Source organism: Heterodontus francisci, chromosome 8 (assembly GCF_036365525.1).
Source record: "Heterodontus francisci isolate sHetFra1 chromosome 8, sHetFra1.hap1, whole genome shotgun sequence".
In the NCBI taxonomy this organism is placed as follows: Eukaryota; Metazoa; Chordata; class Chondrichthyes; order Heterodontiformes; family Heterodontidae; genus Heterodontus; species Heterodontus francisci.
Window position 1 is genome coordinate 67072521 of NC_090378.1, and position 19980 is coordinate 67092500.

At 41.2% G+C, this 19980-nt stretch overlaps 1 protein-coding gene across 1 annotated transcript in view; it reads left to right on the forward strand.

The window, feature by feature from the left end:
• Window positions 1-1236: 1236 nt before the first annotated feature.
• Window positions 1237-19980, forward strand: part of wls (Wnt ligand secretion mediator) — a 77556-nt gene continuing 58812 nt past the window's right edge. The window contains exons 1-2 of the mRNA XM_068037265.1: window positions 1237-1511; window positions 17501-17773. Coding sequence (XP_067893366.1) covers window positions 1406-1511; window positions 17501-17773 — 379 coding nt within the window. The 5' untranslated portion in view covers window positions 1237-1405. The remainder of the gene's footprint in view (window positions 1512-17500; window positions 17774-19980) is intronic.

The following is a 19980-nucleotide window of genomic DNA, read 5'->3' on the forward strand; positions in this document are numbered from 1 at the left end:
CCCCACTTGAACTTTCTCTTTCCTAGTTCAAGTGTGCTGATGCCAATTGTACAACACAACCTAAGATGAGCCACCTCAATCAGAGTAAAGATTGAATCTTGGATCCTTCTGGTGTACATGGCTCAGTACTTTATTCTTACCATTTACTCTGAGCCGTGCTGAGAGTTCTCAGATTGCATCTTCAAAATGGGTGTCAATATCATGTAGTAAATTAAGATCTTTACAAAGTAAATAAATTAAGGAATAAGCAGTTATCTTGTTTCAGTGGTAGCACTCCCACTTGTAAAAGTCATAAGGTTCAGCCCCACTTGAGGGATTTGAACACATATTGTAGTCTGACACTGTAGTACACTGTCAGATGAGATAGTAAACTGAGACCTCACATGCCTTCTCAGGTGGACATAAAAGATCCCATGGCACTATTTTGTAGAGGAGCAGGCGAGTTTTCCCTGGTACATGCCCATAATTATTAATTGACCAACTAAAAAGGTCATTAACTCATTGCCGCTTGTGAGATCTTGCTTTGTGCATATTGCCTGCTGAGTTTCCTACATTACAACAGTGACTACACTTCAAAAGTACTTAATAGGCTGTAAAGTGCTTTGGGATGTCCTGAGGTTGTGAAAGGCGCTATATAAATGTAGGTTCTTCCTTTCTTTCGTCTGGTTAAAATATTCAAGTGACAAGAATCTGACACTTATTAAATTATCTTCTACTAACAACCACAGGTACTGCTGAAAGGGAGGGTAAACATTTTAACACTACGTTTCCACCAATTTTTTCTCTCCTTTCCTGAAAGCACTGTCTTATGTTGGCAATTTTCTCTGGTAAGTGGCCTTTCCTCATGTGACACCTTAGATAGTGAGTGATGGTAGGTTACTCAACTGTGAGGCTTGCTCCTACCCTCACCTAAAACCACCAAATGTGCATTTTACAGTAGAAATCTCTGCAGAGAGATTAGCAGGAACCCCTCGCTGATCGTCCCGTCCTTAATTCAGGGCATTAACAATTCTTAAAGTGTCTGTCGGCATCACTTTACCACGCACGTAAGGCACACTTGACCACATTCTTAACTTTGCAGGTTGGTGTCCCTTTAAATTGGTAATGAATTGAACGTTATCAATAGCCATTTAGCATGTGGTTGTTAAGATACTGTAGCTGTCGGCTAAACAGGATCTGGGAATCTGGCAAGTCATGTGATTGATTTTTTTGTATGTGTGTGTTGTCGGTTTCCTACAGCGCCCCTTTAAAAAAAAAGGCTTGAAGGAAGAGAGGGAGGGAGTTCGTTTTGCAGAATCACAGCTTCCGACACTGGAGCTGCGACAAGATCCTTGCTTTGATTAAATTGACTAATTCAATTAGTTACTGTTACGGGCCGAAAAGAGTGAAAACAAGATAATAAAAGATGGCAGGCGCAATTATAGAAAATATGAGCACGAAGAAGCTCTGCATTGTTGGAGGGATTTTGCTGGTGTTCCAAGTAATTTCCTTTCTGGTGGGAGGTTTGATCGGTAAGTGGCTTCTACTTGTTTTCTTTTGTTAGCTATTTATTACTGTATCGGTAGCAACGTACTATGATCTAATTAGTCCTGCCATTGTACTTGGGGAGAGAAGAACTGCATGGGCTCTTTGTAGCGGTTCAGTCTAGTGCGTAAAGTGGAAGAAAACTTTTGGCCTACTTTCAGTAACAACTTTTTTTAAAAAGGAGAAAGTGAAGCATGGCGACAGAACATTGAATAAAAGGAAATTGTAATTTTGTTACTTTCATACACATTTGCCTTTAGACGAGCATCTTTTAAAAGGAAAAATGCAGAATTAAACAGTTGTTCTTTTGAGGGGTGTTTGCCTTGTTTGCGGCTCTGGCTGAATTTTTTTTTGGTTACGCCTGTCTCGTGAAAAGGGCTGAAATCGGCATGAGTGGAATTGTACCGATTTTTGTTTTGTTTAAAGATCTGTGCAAATTTATAACGATCAGTAAATATATTAATAATTATCTACCCCTTTTTAGCTCCATTAAAAGTTATTCTTTAAAGCATTACTTAACTTTTAAACACCCTTTTAGTTTTAAAACTTTTCTTTTGTTCTCACTCCAGACGAGTTTGCGAACTTTCTGGCTCCACCTCTGCGCTTTCAGTTGCGATTGAGTCGAGTTTATGAACTTTATGGTCGAACTGAGGCAGGGTGTTTGTGTGGAGTTTGAAGGCACTGGGGATGCCGGAGGGGAGACTTTCCAGAAAGGATTGGACAGACCGTAAAGTCTCTGTGGCATTGGCGGAAGGTTGCATGGAGATTTCCTGTACTCTCTGCTGCCCATTTATTTGAGGATTCGGTTGATGGCAGTACCCCGGGGTTATCACCCCTTCGGGATTCATTCCGCAGCGAGTTCCCATAGGGAAAGCAGGAGGGATCTCATCGAGTTAATTTGTGCCCCTTTCTTTTGGGGTTTAAATGCAACACATTCCTGTCGCAGGTGACTGCCTGCGCCATTCCTAAGCAGCGCACGGATTGATCGGGATAACGATGGAGCAGCGACTGAAAGCACAAAAGGGGCACCGATTGCAGTGGTGAGGCTCCACCCATGCTCGATATTGCAAAACGGTCAAATTAATGGTGGAAGGAGTACTTTCTCCACAAAAATGACCACCGATCTAAGCAGAAAATCCCTGCCTTTTGTTAGGATTTCTACTTTGAATGCTAAGTAATATCCCTCACAAATCCTCCCTCCCCCAGCATAAAATCAGTGACGCGTACTGGAGTAATGCAGCGTTTAGAAACAAATAGAAATGTTTGCTGACCCTTTTTTTGTGAAGATAATGCTCATTTCAATTAAATGGGAGGGAGATCTGTAGAACAAAACGTTTCTCTCACCTGCTTTTAGTCTTCCTTTTCTGGAGGTGTTCCCTCTTGTTGAGGTATAAATCCTATTTCCCTAAGTGTCCATTGTTAATGTGTTAACCTATTCACAAGCCTGAGGGTCAAGCAGATCTGAATCCTCACTCAGATGCATCCCAAGTTAAGTTTAATGACCAAAGCTATGATATCCCTGCAGGCAAGAGACGTATGAAGTCAGGTCTCTGTTGGAATGCAGCATTTGTTTTCTTAAATCTTTACAAATACTTTACATTTTTTGTACATTGACACCTTGTGATCTTAGAATTTCACACCTGCTGAACCTGGTTTGACACTGCTGCTGTTTTCATTTGGTTTTTGAGGGACTGACATCTGTGAGCAAGTTCTTGGTTTTTATACTGCTAAATTAAGCTGACTGGTCGACTCCAAAGAAAACTTGGCCTCTGAGTCTGCTAATGGAACAAGCAAGTATATTTAGTATTAGAATCAGCTCCCTCTGTTTACAACACTGGGGTCTTCTGAACTCCAAACTGAAACAGCTCCAATATAAATATGGCATAAGACAAGAGATTGCTATGCATGAGAATACTTGGCTCCAAAGGATTCACTCCCAGGCTGGTAATTTATAATAGTTTGTAATGAGGAAAGTTTGTTTAAGTGAGTGAATGCCTTTCCCTTGTGGGTGTTGCCATATTGGGCATTGGTGAGGGGTCAGGTAGCTTTGGATAAGCAGCTGTTGCTGAAGTTCTTCATCCAACAGTTGCAACCACTGTTCAGTGGAATATGATTGTCCATGCTGTGGTCAGGAGAATGCTGGCAATCCATTCCTAGTTGTGATTTGTGCTGCTCATATGCCAGTTGTGAGGAGCTCCTGATACCTACTTTGTATAGCAAGGGTTAAACTCACATCGATTGGCTGTTTTACAGACCATCTGGTGGCTATTCTCCTCCTTAGGAGTGGGAAACAGGAAGTAAGTAGCATTTTTTTGGGGGTTCCAGGTCATTCCAAGGTTTCACAGCAAGTGATGAAAGTTCAAAAAAAAAGCCAACCTTCTTTTGCAGACTCCGTATCATAACCTGAGTCAGGCAGGTTGCAGTGCTTCAGGGTATTGCTCCAGCCAGCTGCCTTCACTAATCAAAACTGCAGCAATGGGTTTTTTCCAAAAACTGGAGTTCTTTCCACTTGGCTCCAGAATATCCTGTAATGCTGCAATGGTTAAACTGGTCCTGTCTGGCCAAGCAGTGGAATGTTAACCATTGCCCTGCCCTGTGTTGGGACTGAGATTGTAGCTGGTAAACTGCCGCTGCACCCCTCACACACTTAAGAATCCTTAAGTCTTGGCTCTACCAAACTGACCCTAACCTTTTTTAAATTCTTGGTTAAAAAGGGTGTATCTGTGCAGTGGGAGAACATTCAACAAACAGAACCCGCCCTCGTCAGTGCTGTTGGAGCTTGGTTTGGAGATTCTTAACATGGTGATGATTTTCCACATATGCTGACCACCTGGCTGACCAAAATAAAATATTTCCAATAAATTGAAGAATTGGACCCAGTGCTATGGCTGACTACAACCACGGCTTCTTTTTATTATTGTAAGACCACAAGTTGAGAAATTGGTGCTTTTTTAAAAAAAAAAGTATTCCAAAATATGTTCAACATGTGAGAATTATTTGTGGTTAGGGCATATTTCAGACATGCATATGTGAGAGGTTTCCTTGGTAAATTGGTTGTTTGTGGAGTTGCATTTGATTTATTATTCCTTGTAGCTTCATATAGTTCATTTATATTTAAATTTGTGAAGATAAATACACTATCTTCATGCAGGATTTCATGGGTGTAAGATTTCAATCCTTCCATCCATAAATAATCATATGCTCTTCATTCATTGTAGCTGACAATGTGAACATTGATAAATAAATCAGTTCAGTCCTTTTTTTTTTAATGCTTTTTTCTCGGCTTGGAGTTTTTAACCTCCTTTCCTTCTGGGGTTGTAGCACTATTTTACTGCACCACTGTCCTACTGGTACCTTTATCTAGTTTCCATTCTTCATATGTACTGGCCAACTATTTGACTGTGAGGGACATGTTTCTTCATCCTCATATACAGTTTCCAGCAGGTGTCAGTGGATAGTGAATAAAAGAGGGAATTCTGGCTTGCTTTTTTTTTGTACCACTTCTGAACCAAGGGAGCTGAGGCCTTTTGTAGAGCCTGCCTGAGATCTGCAATTTCAACACACTGGAGATTAAAGCTGGGCCCTTCGTGGTTTATGTGGTTCATTTTCAAGCTCAGCAGTGCAATTACCCTTTCAGCCATTGGGGAAAACAAAATCTTAAAACCCTAAACCAGTAATTGACTTATTACAGATGAATGAATAGAAGCTAAAGAGATGCATGTAATGTTTATCACACTTTCTCCCTGTGTTACACACTTTCTTATTCACTGTTCAATATTTACTATAACGCACTGTTGTCTAATTAATAGCTAAAAGTCTAGTGTGGATAGGATTTTGATTGACTGACTGTGATGCCCTCTGAAATTGAATAGCTTGCAGCCACTTAATTGTCTGGGCTGACAGAGAAAGAACAGTCACTCAGGCAAGGCTGCTGATATCTCTGGAACCATATGCAGCAACAGGTGATCTGTTTTTCAAAAAAAAAAGATAAAATAAAAAAAAAAAATGGCAGAATGCACTGGCTACAGCAAAGACTATGGGCCCTGACAACATCCCAGCTGTAGTACTGAAGACTGTGCTCCAGAACTAACCACAGCTCCAGCCAAGCTGTTCCAGTACAACTGCAACACTGACATCAACCTAACAAAATGGAAAATGTCAGTTATGTCCTGTCCACAAAAAAAATGCCAAATCCAATCTGACCAATTACTACCCCATTAGTCTACTCTCAATAATCAGCAAAGTGATGGATGGTGTGATTGACAGTACTATCACCTGCACTATAACTCGTTCACCCATGCTTAGCTTGGGTTCTGCCAAAACCAGTTTGTAATGTTGTACTGTGTTCTTAAACCATCATATGCTAACCACAGGCTTTACATTTGGATTCAGCACAAACTCTATTTATTGTCTTGGTTAACTACATTGCATGAACTCAAGTCCAGGTCTTTTCCTCCCTGGTCTGTGCATCTGCTCTTTGTAAAGCCATGTTCTGAGTGTGGCTGTCAAAATGGTGTCTCCTCCTTTTGTATATGTATGATGAGGTCAGCAGTGGCCTGGTCTCTTAAAGGTGAAGTTTCTTAAAGATTAAGTCACCACTACATTACATTAACCTCTTCTTTGAAAATTAAAGTTTCCCCCATTCTTTGAAAATTAACAATTATCTCCAGCTAGTTTAATTGTGCAAAATCACATTGAACAAAACTCTGTTGGACTGAAGTTTGAAAATTTGGAGAGGAGAGATTTCAGGCATATCACCCTTGATACCAGACTTTCTTCCCACCTGGCTCTGTTCTTCATTGATGCATGACATAGCTTTTCAATTGGACAGGTAATCGATGAGGTCACGATGATCTTTTCTGGATCTTGCAGTATAGATCTCGGCTATACTTTTATTTGTCTGAGCTGCTTCTTGAGTTATCATGGGCATGAAAACATCAGCGTTATCTTTGTCCCTTTCTTCTGGAATTGTTTTAGCATTGACTCTTTTGAAGAAGGTTACATTTTCTCTTTACAATGTAGTTTCCTCTCTTTGCTATGATTATGTTGCTTTTTCACTGAACTACTGTAAGCACTCTTGGGTCAAATGGTGAGCTAATTTTCAATGTTTTCTCATGCTAAATCAGGACTCTATCTCCTTTTTATCTTTTCCATGCATCCGTTGGTCTGCATGCAGCTTTATCCTCTGTTCTTGACTCTTGTCTTTATCCCTCAAGCTTTCCGTTGAGCACATGTAGGGTTGAGTCGGTGTGAATTGTGGATACTTCTTCAGGATGTTTTCTTTTGTCCAGATAGTTCTGTCCTCTGAGTGCTGATCGTGATCAGCTTCAATTTGCTGACAGTTTCAAAACTTAGCAGATTTCCCTTGCTTGAGTCTATAACATGGAACTCATTCTGATATATGGACCCACAAGTGCCAGGCAATGACCATCTCCAACAAGAGAGAATCTAACCATCTCCCCTTGACATTCAATAGCATTACCATCACTGAATTCCCCTACTATCAACATCCTGGGGGTTACCATTGACCAGAAACTGAACTGGAGTAGCCATATAAATACTGTGGCCACAAGAGCAGGTCAGAGGCTAGGAATCGTGCGGTGAGTAACTCCCCTCCTGACTCCCCAAAGCTTGTCCACCATCTACAAGGCACAAGTCAGGAGTGTGATGGAATACTCTCCATTTATCTGGATGGATGCAGCTCCAACAACACTCAAGAAGCTCGACACCATCCAGGAAAAAGGAGCCCGCTTGATTGGCACCTCATCTACAAACATTCACTCCCTCCACCACCGACACGCAGTGGCAGCAGTGCGTACCATCTACAAGATGCACTGCAGCGACACACCAAGGCAGCTTAGACAGCGCCTTCCAAACCCATGACCTCTGCCACCTTGAAGGACAAGGACAGCAAATGCATGGGAACACCACCACCTGCGAGTTCCCCTCCAAGCTACGCACCATCCTGACTTGGAACTATATCGCCGTTCCTTCGCTGTCGCTGGGTCAAAATCCTGGAACTCCTTTACTAAAAGCAGTGTGGGTGTACCTACCCCACATGGACTGCAGCAGTTCAAGAATGCAGCTCAACACCACCTTCTTGAGGGCAATTAGGAATGGGCAATAAATGCTGGCCTGGCCAGCGACACCACATGAACGAATAAACAAAAAAGAAAAGACTATGAACACATGGCACATGGGTAGGTGTCAGTACATGTGATTGTGAGCAGCAAAGATCTTTTCTTGTGCTGCAAAGATGTAATCTTTCTGGCATTCAACTTTATTGTCTTGTGCAGGCTTCAATCTGCATACTCTTGTAAAATATCCTATTTTTTCACAAACTTTATGCTTTCCTCTCGCAAGACAAGTTTTGTAATGAGGATGTGCACATGCAATGATTGCATGTTCAAATGTGATGTGACTGTCATCTCTGTCTTGGAATTACTTGACGTGCCTCAGACCTTCCTCTGGATTTCCTCTGTCCCTAGATGTTTCATGTGTTTCTCTGGTAAAACCTTCCTCTTGTGACATTCACAGATTCTGTTGATCCTGACCTGGCCTCAGGAGATTCTCGTCTTGTTGTTTGCTTCTTGTTTTCTGCTGGCTGACAATATCGAGCAGCTTTTGCAAGTTTAACAGTTCACCCTCTCTAAGAGCTTGCCTTCTTAGTCTTGGTGATTGGCAGGTCATAATGATCTGGGAGATGATCTCTTTGTCCACATCCGTGAAGTTGCAATTCTGGCTCAGACGTCTGAGTCTTGTCACGTATTGCTTGTCTGAAGACATAAATTTTGAAGTGAGGATTTGCCCTTGGTTGAAAATATATTGTTGGAGCGTTCTTGCTGCATCATAATCATCGATTCCGATGTCTGAGTGCATTGAACATATCGCCACCTTTTGGTTCAGCATAGAATAGCTGTAATTCTCTTTGGGGTGTATTGATTATTGAGTGCCACCATTAGTCTTTTGTATTTTTAGCTAGCCGTTTTGTTCCAGTGTGGCCCTGGGTTGCTGTCTGTCTCTAAGAGCCGGAAAGACTGGCAATTATTGCGCACACACGGTGATTGCTTTTGCTTCAATCTGGAATAAAACAATTTTTTTCTGTTTCAGCCCAAGTTTTTGCTATATTCCAGTCCTGGTTTACTGTCAGCTTTTTTTTTTGTCTATTTGCCGTCTGTCCGTGGATCTTTCTGTGCCTCTTTTTTTTTTTCTCTGCCAGAAATTGTTGAACATTACGCTGTGTTCTTAAGTCTTTTAAATGATAACCACAAGCTTTACATTTGGATTCAACAAAAACGCTATTAATTGTCTTACTTATCTATGTTGCATGATCTCGGGTCCAGGTCTTTTGCTCGCTGGTCTGTGTGCCTGCTCTCTGTAAAGCCATATGCTGAGATGTGTGTCTCTCAAGATGATGTCATCTCTTTAAATAGTATATGATGATATCATCAGTGGCCAGGTCTCTTAAAAGTGAAGTTTCTTAAAGGTGAAGTCACCACTACACCACATTGCACACATGGCTCCAGACCTCATTTACAGCCTTGGTCCAAACATGGATAAAAGAACTGAATCCTGGAAGTGGGTGCCTATCCTTGACATCAAGGCAGCATTTGATTGAGTGTGGTATCAAGGAGCCCAAGCAAAACTGGAGACAGTGGGAATTGAGGGGAAACTGGTTGGAATCACACACATAGTATATAGGAAGATGGTTGTGGTTGTTGGAAGCCAGTCACCTCAGTCCCAGGATGTCGCTGCAGGAGTTTCCCAGGGCAGTGCAATGTCCTAGGCTCAATCATCTTCAGCTGCTTTATCAATGACCTTCCCTCCATCATAAGGTTAAAATGTTCAGTTTATTCACAAATCCTCAGATAATGTCAGTCCGTGCCTGCATGCAGCAAGACCTGGACAACATTTCAGGCTAGGGCTGATAATTGGCAAGTAATATTCATGCCAGGCAATGATCATCACCAGCATCTAACCACCTGCCCTTGATATTCAACGGCATTACCACTGCTGAATCCCCCACCATTTGAATCAGAAACTTAACTGGACTAGCCACATAAATACTGTGGCTACAAGAGCAGGTCAGAAGATGAGACTTCTGTGATGAGTAAACTTGCCTCCTGACTCTGCAAAGCTTATCCACCATCTACAAGCCACGAGTGTGATGGAATATTGTCCATTTACGTGCCGCTCCAACAACACAAAGCCACTTGACACCACTCCGGACAAAGCAGCCCATTTTGACACCACGTGCACAACCTTAAACGTTCACTTGCAATACCACTGGCACACAGTGGCTGTAGTGTGTAATATTTACACGATACACTGCAGCAACTCACCAAAGCTTCTTCAACAGAACCTCCCAAACCCACAATCTATCGCCTAGTGGGACAAGGGCAACAGGGGCACATGTGAACACCACCGCCTCCAAGTCACAGATTATCCTGACTTGGAAATATATTGCCAATTCCTTCATAATTGCTGGGTCAAAATCCTGGAACTCCCTCTCTAACCTTCATCACATGGAATGCAGCAGTTCAAGGCAGCTCATCACTTTCTGAAGGATAGTTAGGGATGGGCAATAAATGCTGGCTTTGCCAGTGATGCCCAAGCCCCATGAATGAATCAAAAAGTCCAAATCTTCAGGAGAGAGAGAGGATGATGATTTGCACAAGAAAATTAAGCAATGGATGATCTTGCTAATTCCAAAAATTGATTTTTAAAGTCACATGCAGGTGCTGTAATCAAGAAGCTGAATTTTTTTTTTTTAAAACTTTTGCTTTGTTCAAATCTTGACTGCAGAGCTCTATAAAACAGGTATTGCCAACTGACTCATTTCTTGAAATAGAAACATGAAATGCTGGAAATACTCAGCAGGTCAGGCAGCATCTGTGGAGAGAGAAGCAGAGTTAATGTTTCAGGTCAGTGACCCTTCATCAGAACTGGCAAAGGTTAGAAATGTATTTGATTTTAAACAAATAAAGCGGCGATGGGGCAAAAGATAACACAAGGGAAGATGTTGATAGGACAGAGAGTCACTAAGAATAACTGATCAGAAGGTCATGGAGCAAAGGCAAAGGGTGTGTTAATGGTGTGGTGAAAGGCAAGGCGCTAGTGCAGAGGGTGTTAAGTGACATAATGACTCACTAGGACTCGGCAAATGGCAGAGCAGCCAAGAAATGAGTTTATTTTATGTATGGTGCATTCTTTTCACAGCAGTTACCCAATTGTATATTGAAGTTGGCTCTGTCCTGTAATTAAATCCTTTTGTGCAGGGTTACAGTTGTACCAAGAGTTACTTTTTGGTATAGTTTCGATGCACTTGTGCCCATCGTTGAATTTGTTAATCTTTTATATTAAAAAAAAAACTTCCTCTTGATTATATTGTTGATTTGTGACTGAGATCAGCCTTTAATTCTTGTTCCTTTTGTTAAAGATCTATTGCCATCTAGTTAAGTATTGGCAAGGTGATTTAAATCAACCTTTTGTCTTCTCCCCAATGGCTCAGCAAGCATATACTGCTCGCTGGACAAATCCTGTTTGATGTTCAATCTTTTGAGTTAGTTGATCCATTGTACAGCAGTTGGGTTGCTCAGGTTGACCTCCATACCCTTGGATTGGATAGTCAAAAACTACCTATATTCAGGCTGCTGAATGCTGTCCATGTACACCTGCTAGAAGTGTGTACTTAGACATCCAAGAAGGGCAACATTGGTTTGGACTTTGATCAACTGGCCTGCTGGCACCAATACACGAATAAAAGTTCGCTAAGTAATTTAATGTAGCAAAAATCACAGAATTTGTAGTGGTATTTCTCTTGCAGTCTCAGTTTTTCCCATCGCTAAGACTTTCAGCATCATTTGAAGTTATTGGTGTTTGTCCTCCTCTCAACCTGCTTAAAAGTGAAGGTGCTTTCTGCTTGGCTATTCCAACAGCTGAACAACAGTCTGAGTGCTCAGCTCTTGGGTACTGTTTTAAAATTAGACCTTTTAAGAGAAAGAAAAGGAAAATGAGTTGACCGCAGTCAGCACAGTTACACTGCAAGCTGGGGAAAGCACAACACCAGCACTTTAAAACAACGCTAGTGATAAAAATGCAAGTGCCGTGAGCAAAGACAATGAATAGAAATCTACACTGTAGAGTGAAAGCTGGAATGTTGTGCTTCGAACAATGAGCACTTCAGTGAGATGCTGTAGAATGACCAGTGGCTGGGGAACTGTTACCTGCAAGCAATCAGCATAGAAGGGAGTGGAGAGTCATTTTCAAAAAAAAAGCAGTGTGGAACCAGAAGGTCCTATTCAATTTCAGGTGGGGTAGTAATAGGGAATTTACTTTTAATGTTTGAGATTTTTGGCAGTACTGGGAAGGATTTGCCAGGGTGTCCACTCCTGATTGTTATCCAGCGACCTCCGCTTGACATGCGTGCTTGTGAGGATATTGGACTAGAAAGCAATCCTGTACTGTAGGGCAGACAATTTTGTAGAGGCCATAATGCTACCCTGATGTGTTCGGAATAGAGCATGAGTCCTTCCTAATGTATGGCACTGAGCCATCTATTAGATGGTACATTTAGTCACTGGGGGAAGCTGTTGGTTTCTTCCTAAAGCCATTGAACATTTCATTTCACGAATTTTGGAATGCAGTATTTCAACAAAGCAAAGCTGTGGTACAGCACGTGGGAACTTCGATCTAAGCGATATTCATCCATAGTGGCAAACCTGGCAGAATCGTGGCCTAAAGGTGATGTCTTTTTACTATAGAAGCTGCAGTCTATAATTTTATAGCTTCTCCCAGAATGTATGACGAACACATGGCTCTCTCGCTGCTTGTCAGAAGTGCTATTAAGGTTTTCTGAATACTAATTTATTGTGCCTGTTCCTTTCCTGCAGTAAGTTAGTGAAATGAAGCAGAAACTTGTTTTTAGTTTGTTCCACAGTTATGCTAACTCAGTTGTGTGGTTAATTGAGTAGAAAGTCAGTTGGTGTAAAAGTTAAAACAGTACGGGCCACTGGGACTAAGACCTTAATCGATGTTGACATGTTGAGTGTGAGACATGAAAGAGTTATTTCTGCTGATGGAACAAAGTGTTTTGATGTATTAATGAATATGGGATGGAATGATTATTTGAATGCTTCTTTAAGTCTACATTTGAAGATCCAATCCAGTTGCAAAAATCTTTATTTTTAAAACTTGGTACCAACAGAACCTTCCTTCACCACAAGTTACTGCTTTCAGAAAGGCAAGCAGATGGATGGGCCAGGAAGAAAAAATACTCCAGTGATGGTTAATTAGATGATGACTCTTTGTGCCAATGCAAACCATTAATTGGCAGTATTGTCACTGGGGCTTCAGTAAAGTGGGTGTGTGAGATTTAAGTACTGTCTACTGGAATTGTGGAATTAAAAGTAACACCATAGTAATACAATTTTGAGGGATTTTTATATTTGATACTTTCTTTGTAGTTTGGAATATGGGGGATCCAGGCATGTGCACCACCTCCCTGCATTTTATATTTGCTAAAACTGGGTATTTCTCATCCTTGTTTTCAAATCACTCTCTCTTGTCTCGTCCCGTCACCCTGATGTTGTACTCTCCAGCCCCACAACCCCTCATTTTAATCACTCTCTGCCATTGACCACGGTACCTTCTGCTGCCTAGGCCTTGAGTTCTGGAATTCCCCTTTTTCCCCCCCCCACCTCCCTACATAACCCTCTCCTACCTCTCTCCTTTTTAAAATCTACTTCTTTGACCAAGCTTTTGGTAACCTGTCTTAATATCTCCTTATGTGGCTCAGTGTCAAATTTTGTTAATGTACCTTGGGTCATTTAAAGGTGCTATTTAAATGCAAGTTGTTAACCTAACAGAAGAATTGTAGGCCCATTTGCAAATTGGATTGAAAATACAAATGATTACAGGCTTGTGGTGGCAGTGATAATTGGAATTTGCGGTGATGAATTGGGAACTTTGCAAAAAGCTTATTACACAGTATTAAAATGTACTGGGTAAATGTATTTTTTTGCCTTTGTAACACATTAGTGTTATTACTAATAAAGTATAACACTTTCCCTGTCCTTTTTATATTCCCCCTCTACTAGTCTTTCGTTTTTTCTCTCTTTTTTTGTCCCCCAAGCACTGAGAAACATCACTTGGGCCTTTGCTGTTTTACTACAGCTCAGATTGGGAACTAAACAGGACAGGGATCCGCCTATATTCATCCCTACTCAGTCAGGTGGCATTGTGTATCACCCAGTATGTTTTTTGTTTCCCCACCCCCCACCCCCCACTTCTTGTCTTGGAACTATACAAAGTGAATAACTTCATGTCAGCAAAGAAGAACTTGTACCCCCTCATCCTTGTACATCCCAATGCACGTCAAAGCCAATGAATTACTTTTTAAAGTGCATGCTGTCATAGAAAAGCCACCTGAATCCTGTTCTGAACTGCCCCACTTACTTATAGGGCAGATAACCAAAAGCTTTGTCAGAGAGGTTTTAAGGAGTGTTGAAATTGGGTGGAGAGGCTTGGGGAGGGAATTTCAGAATTTTGAAGTTCTCAGCAGAGGAAAGCTTAGCTGTTTCCACCTTAAAGGTGCTCCATAAATACAGATGTTTAATGCTTACCCAGTAATCAACTTTGTCTGATTCTGTCTGCAGTGCAGTCAGTTATAGTACTTGTTTCCATATCACTATTGCTGAGTGTGTGAACAGCTGAAGATGTTTCTAGCCTTGCTATTAAATCCATTTGCACATTAGCTGAGTGCCTTAGGGCAACCACTGTCTGTTCAGGAAATGTCCTCTTCATTCACTGCAAGAGGAAATGAAGAGTATCAATCCTGTGCGAGACTATTGTAAGTGGCCTGTGTAGGGCAGACAACTATATTCAGATGTTAATTCAGTGAAGTTTGCTTCAGGTTGTTGAAGGTCAGTTTCAAAATTTGTTTCTCCTGTTTCTTTTCATGTGATGAACTATGAAATTATTTCTGTAATATCTTTATGCAATAAACTTCCACACATTCTCCCGATGTAAACTCTTAGATTTCATCATTGTTTAGCTTTGACTTTTATTAAATGGGGATGCAGAGTTAACATTATAGAAATTGCAGCACAGATGGAGGCCATATGGTCCATTGTGCCTGTCAGTGCTGGCTCTGAACTGGACCCATTTTCTTTAATCCCATTTCCTTGCTTTTTTCCCTGTCTCTTTGTATTTTTTTCCCCTTTCAAATACTTATCTAATCTCCTCCTTTTTTAAAGGAAAAATTGCAAATACTAGAACTCTAAATGTAAAAATAGAAAGTGATGGAAATACACTGCAAATAGTTTCTGTAAACGGAGAATGGATGGGGACATTAGAGGATTGTTTCTATTATTGGCGTATGGAAAGCATTACTGCAAGTGATTATGGAAATAGATTGAACAATTTTTAAAAAGTGTGGGTGGGAAAGGATGAAGGGTTCCACACCCTGTGGTCACTGACCTACATTGTCTCCCGGTTAAACCACACCTCCTGTTTTCAATGTCAAAATTTGCATCCTTGTTTTCAAATCCCTCCATGGCCCTGCCCCCTCTATCTCTCTAAACTCTAGCCTTACAAAGTTCCAAGATTTGCACTCATCTCATCTAATTCCAGCTTATTGAGCATCCTAATGTTTAATCGTTCTACCATTGGTGGCCATGTCTTCAGCTGCCTAGGCCCTAAGCTCTGGAATTCCCTTCCGAAACCTGTCTGCCTCTTTTTTTTTTCCTCTCCCCGCTCCTTTTTAAAATATTCCTTTAGAATCTACATTTTTGGCTGAGCTTTTATGTGACTTGGTGTCAGATTTCATAACGTGCCTGTGAAGCACCTTGGGTGTTTTTGTTGAAAGAACCCTTCATTCTTCCCCACCCCACCTTTTTTAACCTATCTGCAGTAATTATTTCCATGTTCCAAAAACCGTGTTTGAAGAGAAATCCTCTAATGTCCCCATGCTTAATCCTCCATTTATGGCCTCTCACCAACTATTATAAACAACCTTTCACTGTTTATCCCCCCTCAACTTTTCATTATTTTGAAAACCTCTTTCAGATACACTTTCTCTGTTCAGATTTTAAAAATGCCCAATATTCTGCACCTTCATAACTATAATTCTGAAACCTGGCATCAAACTAGTGACTTTTTGGTTTTTTTTTTCATGGCTATAACAGCATCTCACTTTTGGCCCAGTGGTCACACTCTCATCTTTGAATCAAAGCTTGTATTTTTAAGCCTTACTCTAAAGAATTTCACTTAGGCTGGCCTTTCAGTGCAGTAAGAGAATGCTACACTGTTAGGGGTGCCATCTTTTGAATGAAGCATTAAACCAAGACCTCATCTGCCCTCTTGGAGATCTTTTACGTCCATCTCTGACATTATTTGAAGTGCAGGAGAGATATCCTGGCAAAAAATTCCTTAGCCACCATCACTGAAAGGTTATCTGGTTTTTAATCTTACTGTTGTATGCAATTTGTCTGCCATGTTTCCTATATTTCAACAGTACTGAGTTGGCTGTGGAAACACTTTGGATGTCCTGAGCTCATATGAAGCACTATATAAATGCAAGCTCTCTTCCAATTTCCTTCCTACAGTGTGATATAAAATCTAGAATACATTTATGGTCTTTTCTACCAGTACTTTCAGATCTAAATATCTGCATGTTCCTCCACTCTTAAGTATGTCATAAATAGTAAAATCCTTTTCACTGTTCTTTTTCCCAAAATGTACTGCACCATCTTTCTCTGCATTAATTTGCACCTGCCACCTCAGCTAACCTCTCGACATCCTTCTGCAATCTTCCTCAGAATTCCTCCTCATAGTTGACCATGCAACAAACGCTGTGGTTTCAGGAATTTTCAATATTATTCCTATTGGGCTTATGGCTAAATCATTTATGTAAGTGGAAATCAGAAGCATTTATATACACTGCTAAGTTTTGACAGTGCGCTGGAACAATTTTACATTTAAGTCCCTATCCTTCAATTAAGGGCAAAATATGTTGTAACTGCTGAAGAGCAAGTTGACTCGGGAGCTTCAGTATTTCTATAATCATTCTTTAGGGTGTGTTCTATTTTTGTTTTCTATTTAAAGCACCATAAATCAACTGCATTATTCAGAAATTCTACTTCAGTGTTTTTTTTTTAATTCCCCAGTTTCCAAGTGGTTAATATTAGAAAGTATAGACCAGGAGGTTTGATCTGTGCTGAGTTAGCTGTTATTTAGAGTAGCAGTTATGGCCCTACTATTGGTCTCAGTAATCTTTGGTTTAGCGGGAGAGGGAGAACTAAGCCAGGGTACTTGCTCTTTGTTGCTATCCAGTCATTTTCTTTTAAAGTGGGCATTGGCTGAGAATTGCATGGCGCTTAATAGCAATATCCCTCTTTGTTGGGTAACCTGATATTGAATTTCTAGACTTGACCATGAAGAATAGCCACTTGGGTGGGGCAGCAGAGGTTTCCAAGAGTTTGCGCAACAACGTGCTAGGAAGAGTCCATCTGTTGAGGAGATGTTGCAGACTGGCACATTCCAAGGTCCAGGACTACGTGCTGAGGGACGCACTAAAGCTTGGGGCAGCCGCAGCAAAGGCTCAATGGGGAAAGACCACAGTGTAAGGTTCCCCCACCAAGCTGGACTGAGGGGCTGGATCAATGGGAAACCCCCCCGAACTGTATCGTTAATATTCTCAATTGCTGTAAATGTAAAACTGTAATTGACATGACAATTGTGAAACGGAAGGGGTGGGAAGAAACTCATGACAGTATTGAAGGAAACTGATCTCCCTTGCAATGTTTGTATTTTTTGGTGCTGTTTGGAAACTGTTTTTGGCAATGTAATTTTTACAGATTTTTATGAATAAAGTATATTTTGGAAATTTAAAAAAAGAAAATTAGGCAAGGAGGGAAACAAATTAGTCCAAAATTGAAATGTTTCTAACAATGTACTTCTGATCCATATTTTTCAGCTCCAAGTCCAACCATAGGAATTCCATACGTTGCAACAAAATGTGTGGATGTAAGGAAACATCATAAGTCAAAGTGGTTCATGCCATGGGGTCCCAACCAATGTGAAAAGAAGATCCAGGAATTTTCTGAAGCTATGCAACAACAGATTGGAGCCAATGACATTGTGTTTGCAATCCACATACCACACCAAAATTGGGAGATGAGTTCTTGGTTTCAGTTTCTGTTGGTTGTTCTGCAGTTTGAGATCGAATTTCAAGTTGACAATGAGATAGGTAAGTGGGATGAGGAAAGAGTGACGCTAGTTATTTGTACATTGAGAAAATTGATTGGTTTAATATCTTATCCTTTTTGTTGGGCTGGTGATGGTGGGTTGTATCAACAACAACTTGTATTTTATACAGTGCCTTTAACATTAATAAAATGACCCAAGGCACTTCACAGGGTGTTATAAAATAAAATTTGACACTGAACCTCATATAGAGATATTGCGGCAGATGACCAAAAGCTTGGTCAAAGAGATAGGTTATAAGGAATGTCTTAAAGGAGGAAAGCCGGTAGAGAGTGCAGGGAGGGAGGGAGCTTAGGGCTTTGGCAGCTGAAGACACCGCCACCAGTGGTGGAGCGATTTTAAAATCTGGAATGCTCAAGAGGCTGGAATTAGAGGAGCACTGATATCTGAGGGTTATGGAGCTGGAGGAGATTACAGATAGGGAGGTGCCAGACCATTGAAGGACTTGAAAATCGGGGTGAGAATTTTAAGATCAAGGTGTTGTGTCTTTGGGAGCCAGTGTAGGTCAGCGAGCACAGGGTGATGGGTGAACAGCATTTGATGCAAGTTAGGACACAGGCAACAGAGTTTTGAATGACCTCAAGTTTATGGAGGGTAGAATGTGGGTGTTAGAATAGTAAAGTCTGGAAGTAACAAAGGCATGGATGAGAGTTTCAGCTGAGGTAGGGGGCAGAAATGGGCAATGTTAGAGGTGGAAATAGGTGATCTTCGTGATGGTCTAGATATGTGGTTGAAAGCTCAGCTTGGGTCAAATATGATGCAAAGGTTGCGAACAGTCTCAGCCTGTCTAAGACAGTTACCAGGGAGAAGGAGTTGTCTTGAATAAAATCTCCCTTTCTTACTATCAGACTCCTATGGTTTAACTGAGAGTTACTCCCTGCAGATCTGATTGGTGAATTGGGTAGGTCATTAAGTAGAGAAAACATGAGCCCCTGTAAATATTTACTACTGAAGTCTAGTATTGTTTGTCTCTAGGCTTTGAAAGGATGTCTGAAATCTAAACAGAAAATGCTGAAAATACTCAGCTGATTAGATAGCATCTGTAGAGAGAAAGAGAGAGTTAACATTTCAGGTTGATGACCTTTCGTCTGATGTTTGAAAGAATTGTGCAGATTTTCTTCCCATTCATCTCCCCACCTCTTTCACAGAATCACAGAATTGTTACAGTGCAGAAGGAGGCTATTCGACCCATCGTATCTGCACTGGCTCTCCGAAAGAGCAATTCACCTAGTGCCATTCCCCCTCCTTCTCCCCATAACCCTGCACATTCTTCTTTTTCATGTAACAGCCTAATTCCCTTTGCTTCAATTGAACCTGCCTCCACCCAACTCTCAGGCAGTGCATTCCAGACCTTAACCATTCGCTGTGTGTAAAAGGTATTCCTCATGTCGCCTTTGCTTCTCTTGCGCGTTGCTTTAAATCTGTGCCTTCTCTTTCTCTAGTCTTTCACGAGGGGAACAGTTTTCCCCTATTTACTCTGTCCAGACCCCTCGTGATTTTGAATACCTCTATTAAATCACCTCTCAGCCTTCTCTTCAAAGAAAGCAGTCCCAAATTCTTCAATCAGCCATAACAACTGAAGTTCCTCATCCCTAGAATCATTCTCGTGAATCTTTTCTGTACTCTCTACAATGTCCTCGCGTCTTTCCTGAAGTGCGGCGCCCAGAACTGGATGCAGTGCTCCAGATGAAGCCGAACTAGTGTCTTGTATAACTTTCTTGCTCTTGTACTCTATGCTCCTATTAATAAAGCCCAGGATACTTTATGAACCACTCACTCTCAACCTGTCCTGCCACCTTCAATGACCTAGGCACATTTCCACCCAGGGCCCTCTGCTCCTGCAACCCCTTTAGAATTGTACCCTTTATTTTATATTGGTCCCTTCATGTTCTTCCTACCAAAATGAATCACTTCTCATTTCTCTGCATTGAATTTCATCTGCCACCTGTCTGCCCATTCCACCAACTTGTCTATAATCCTTTTGCAGTTTCATACTCTCCTCCTCACAGTTCACAATGCTTCCAAGTTGCATAGCATCCGCAAACTTTGAAATTGTGCCCCGTACACCAAGGTCATTAATATATAATCAGGAAAAGCAAGGGTCCCAACACTGACCCCTGGGGAACTCCACTACAAACCTTCTTCCAGCCCAAAAAACATCCATTAACCACTACTCTGTTTCCTGTTGCT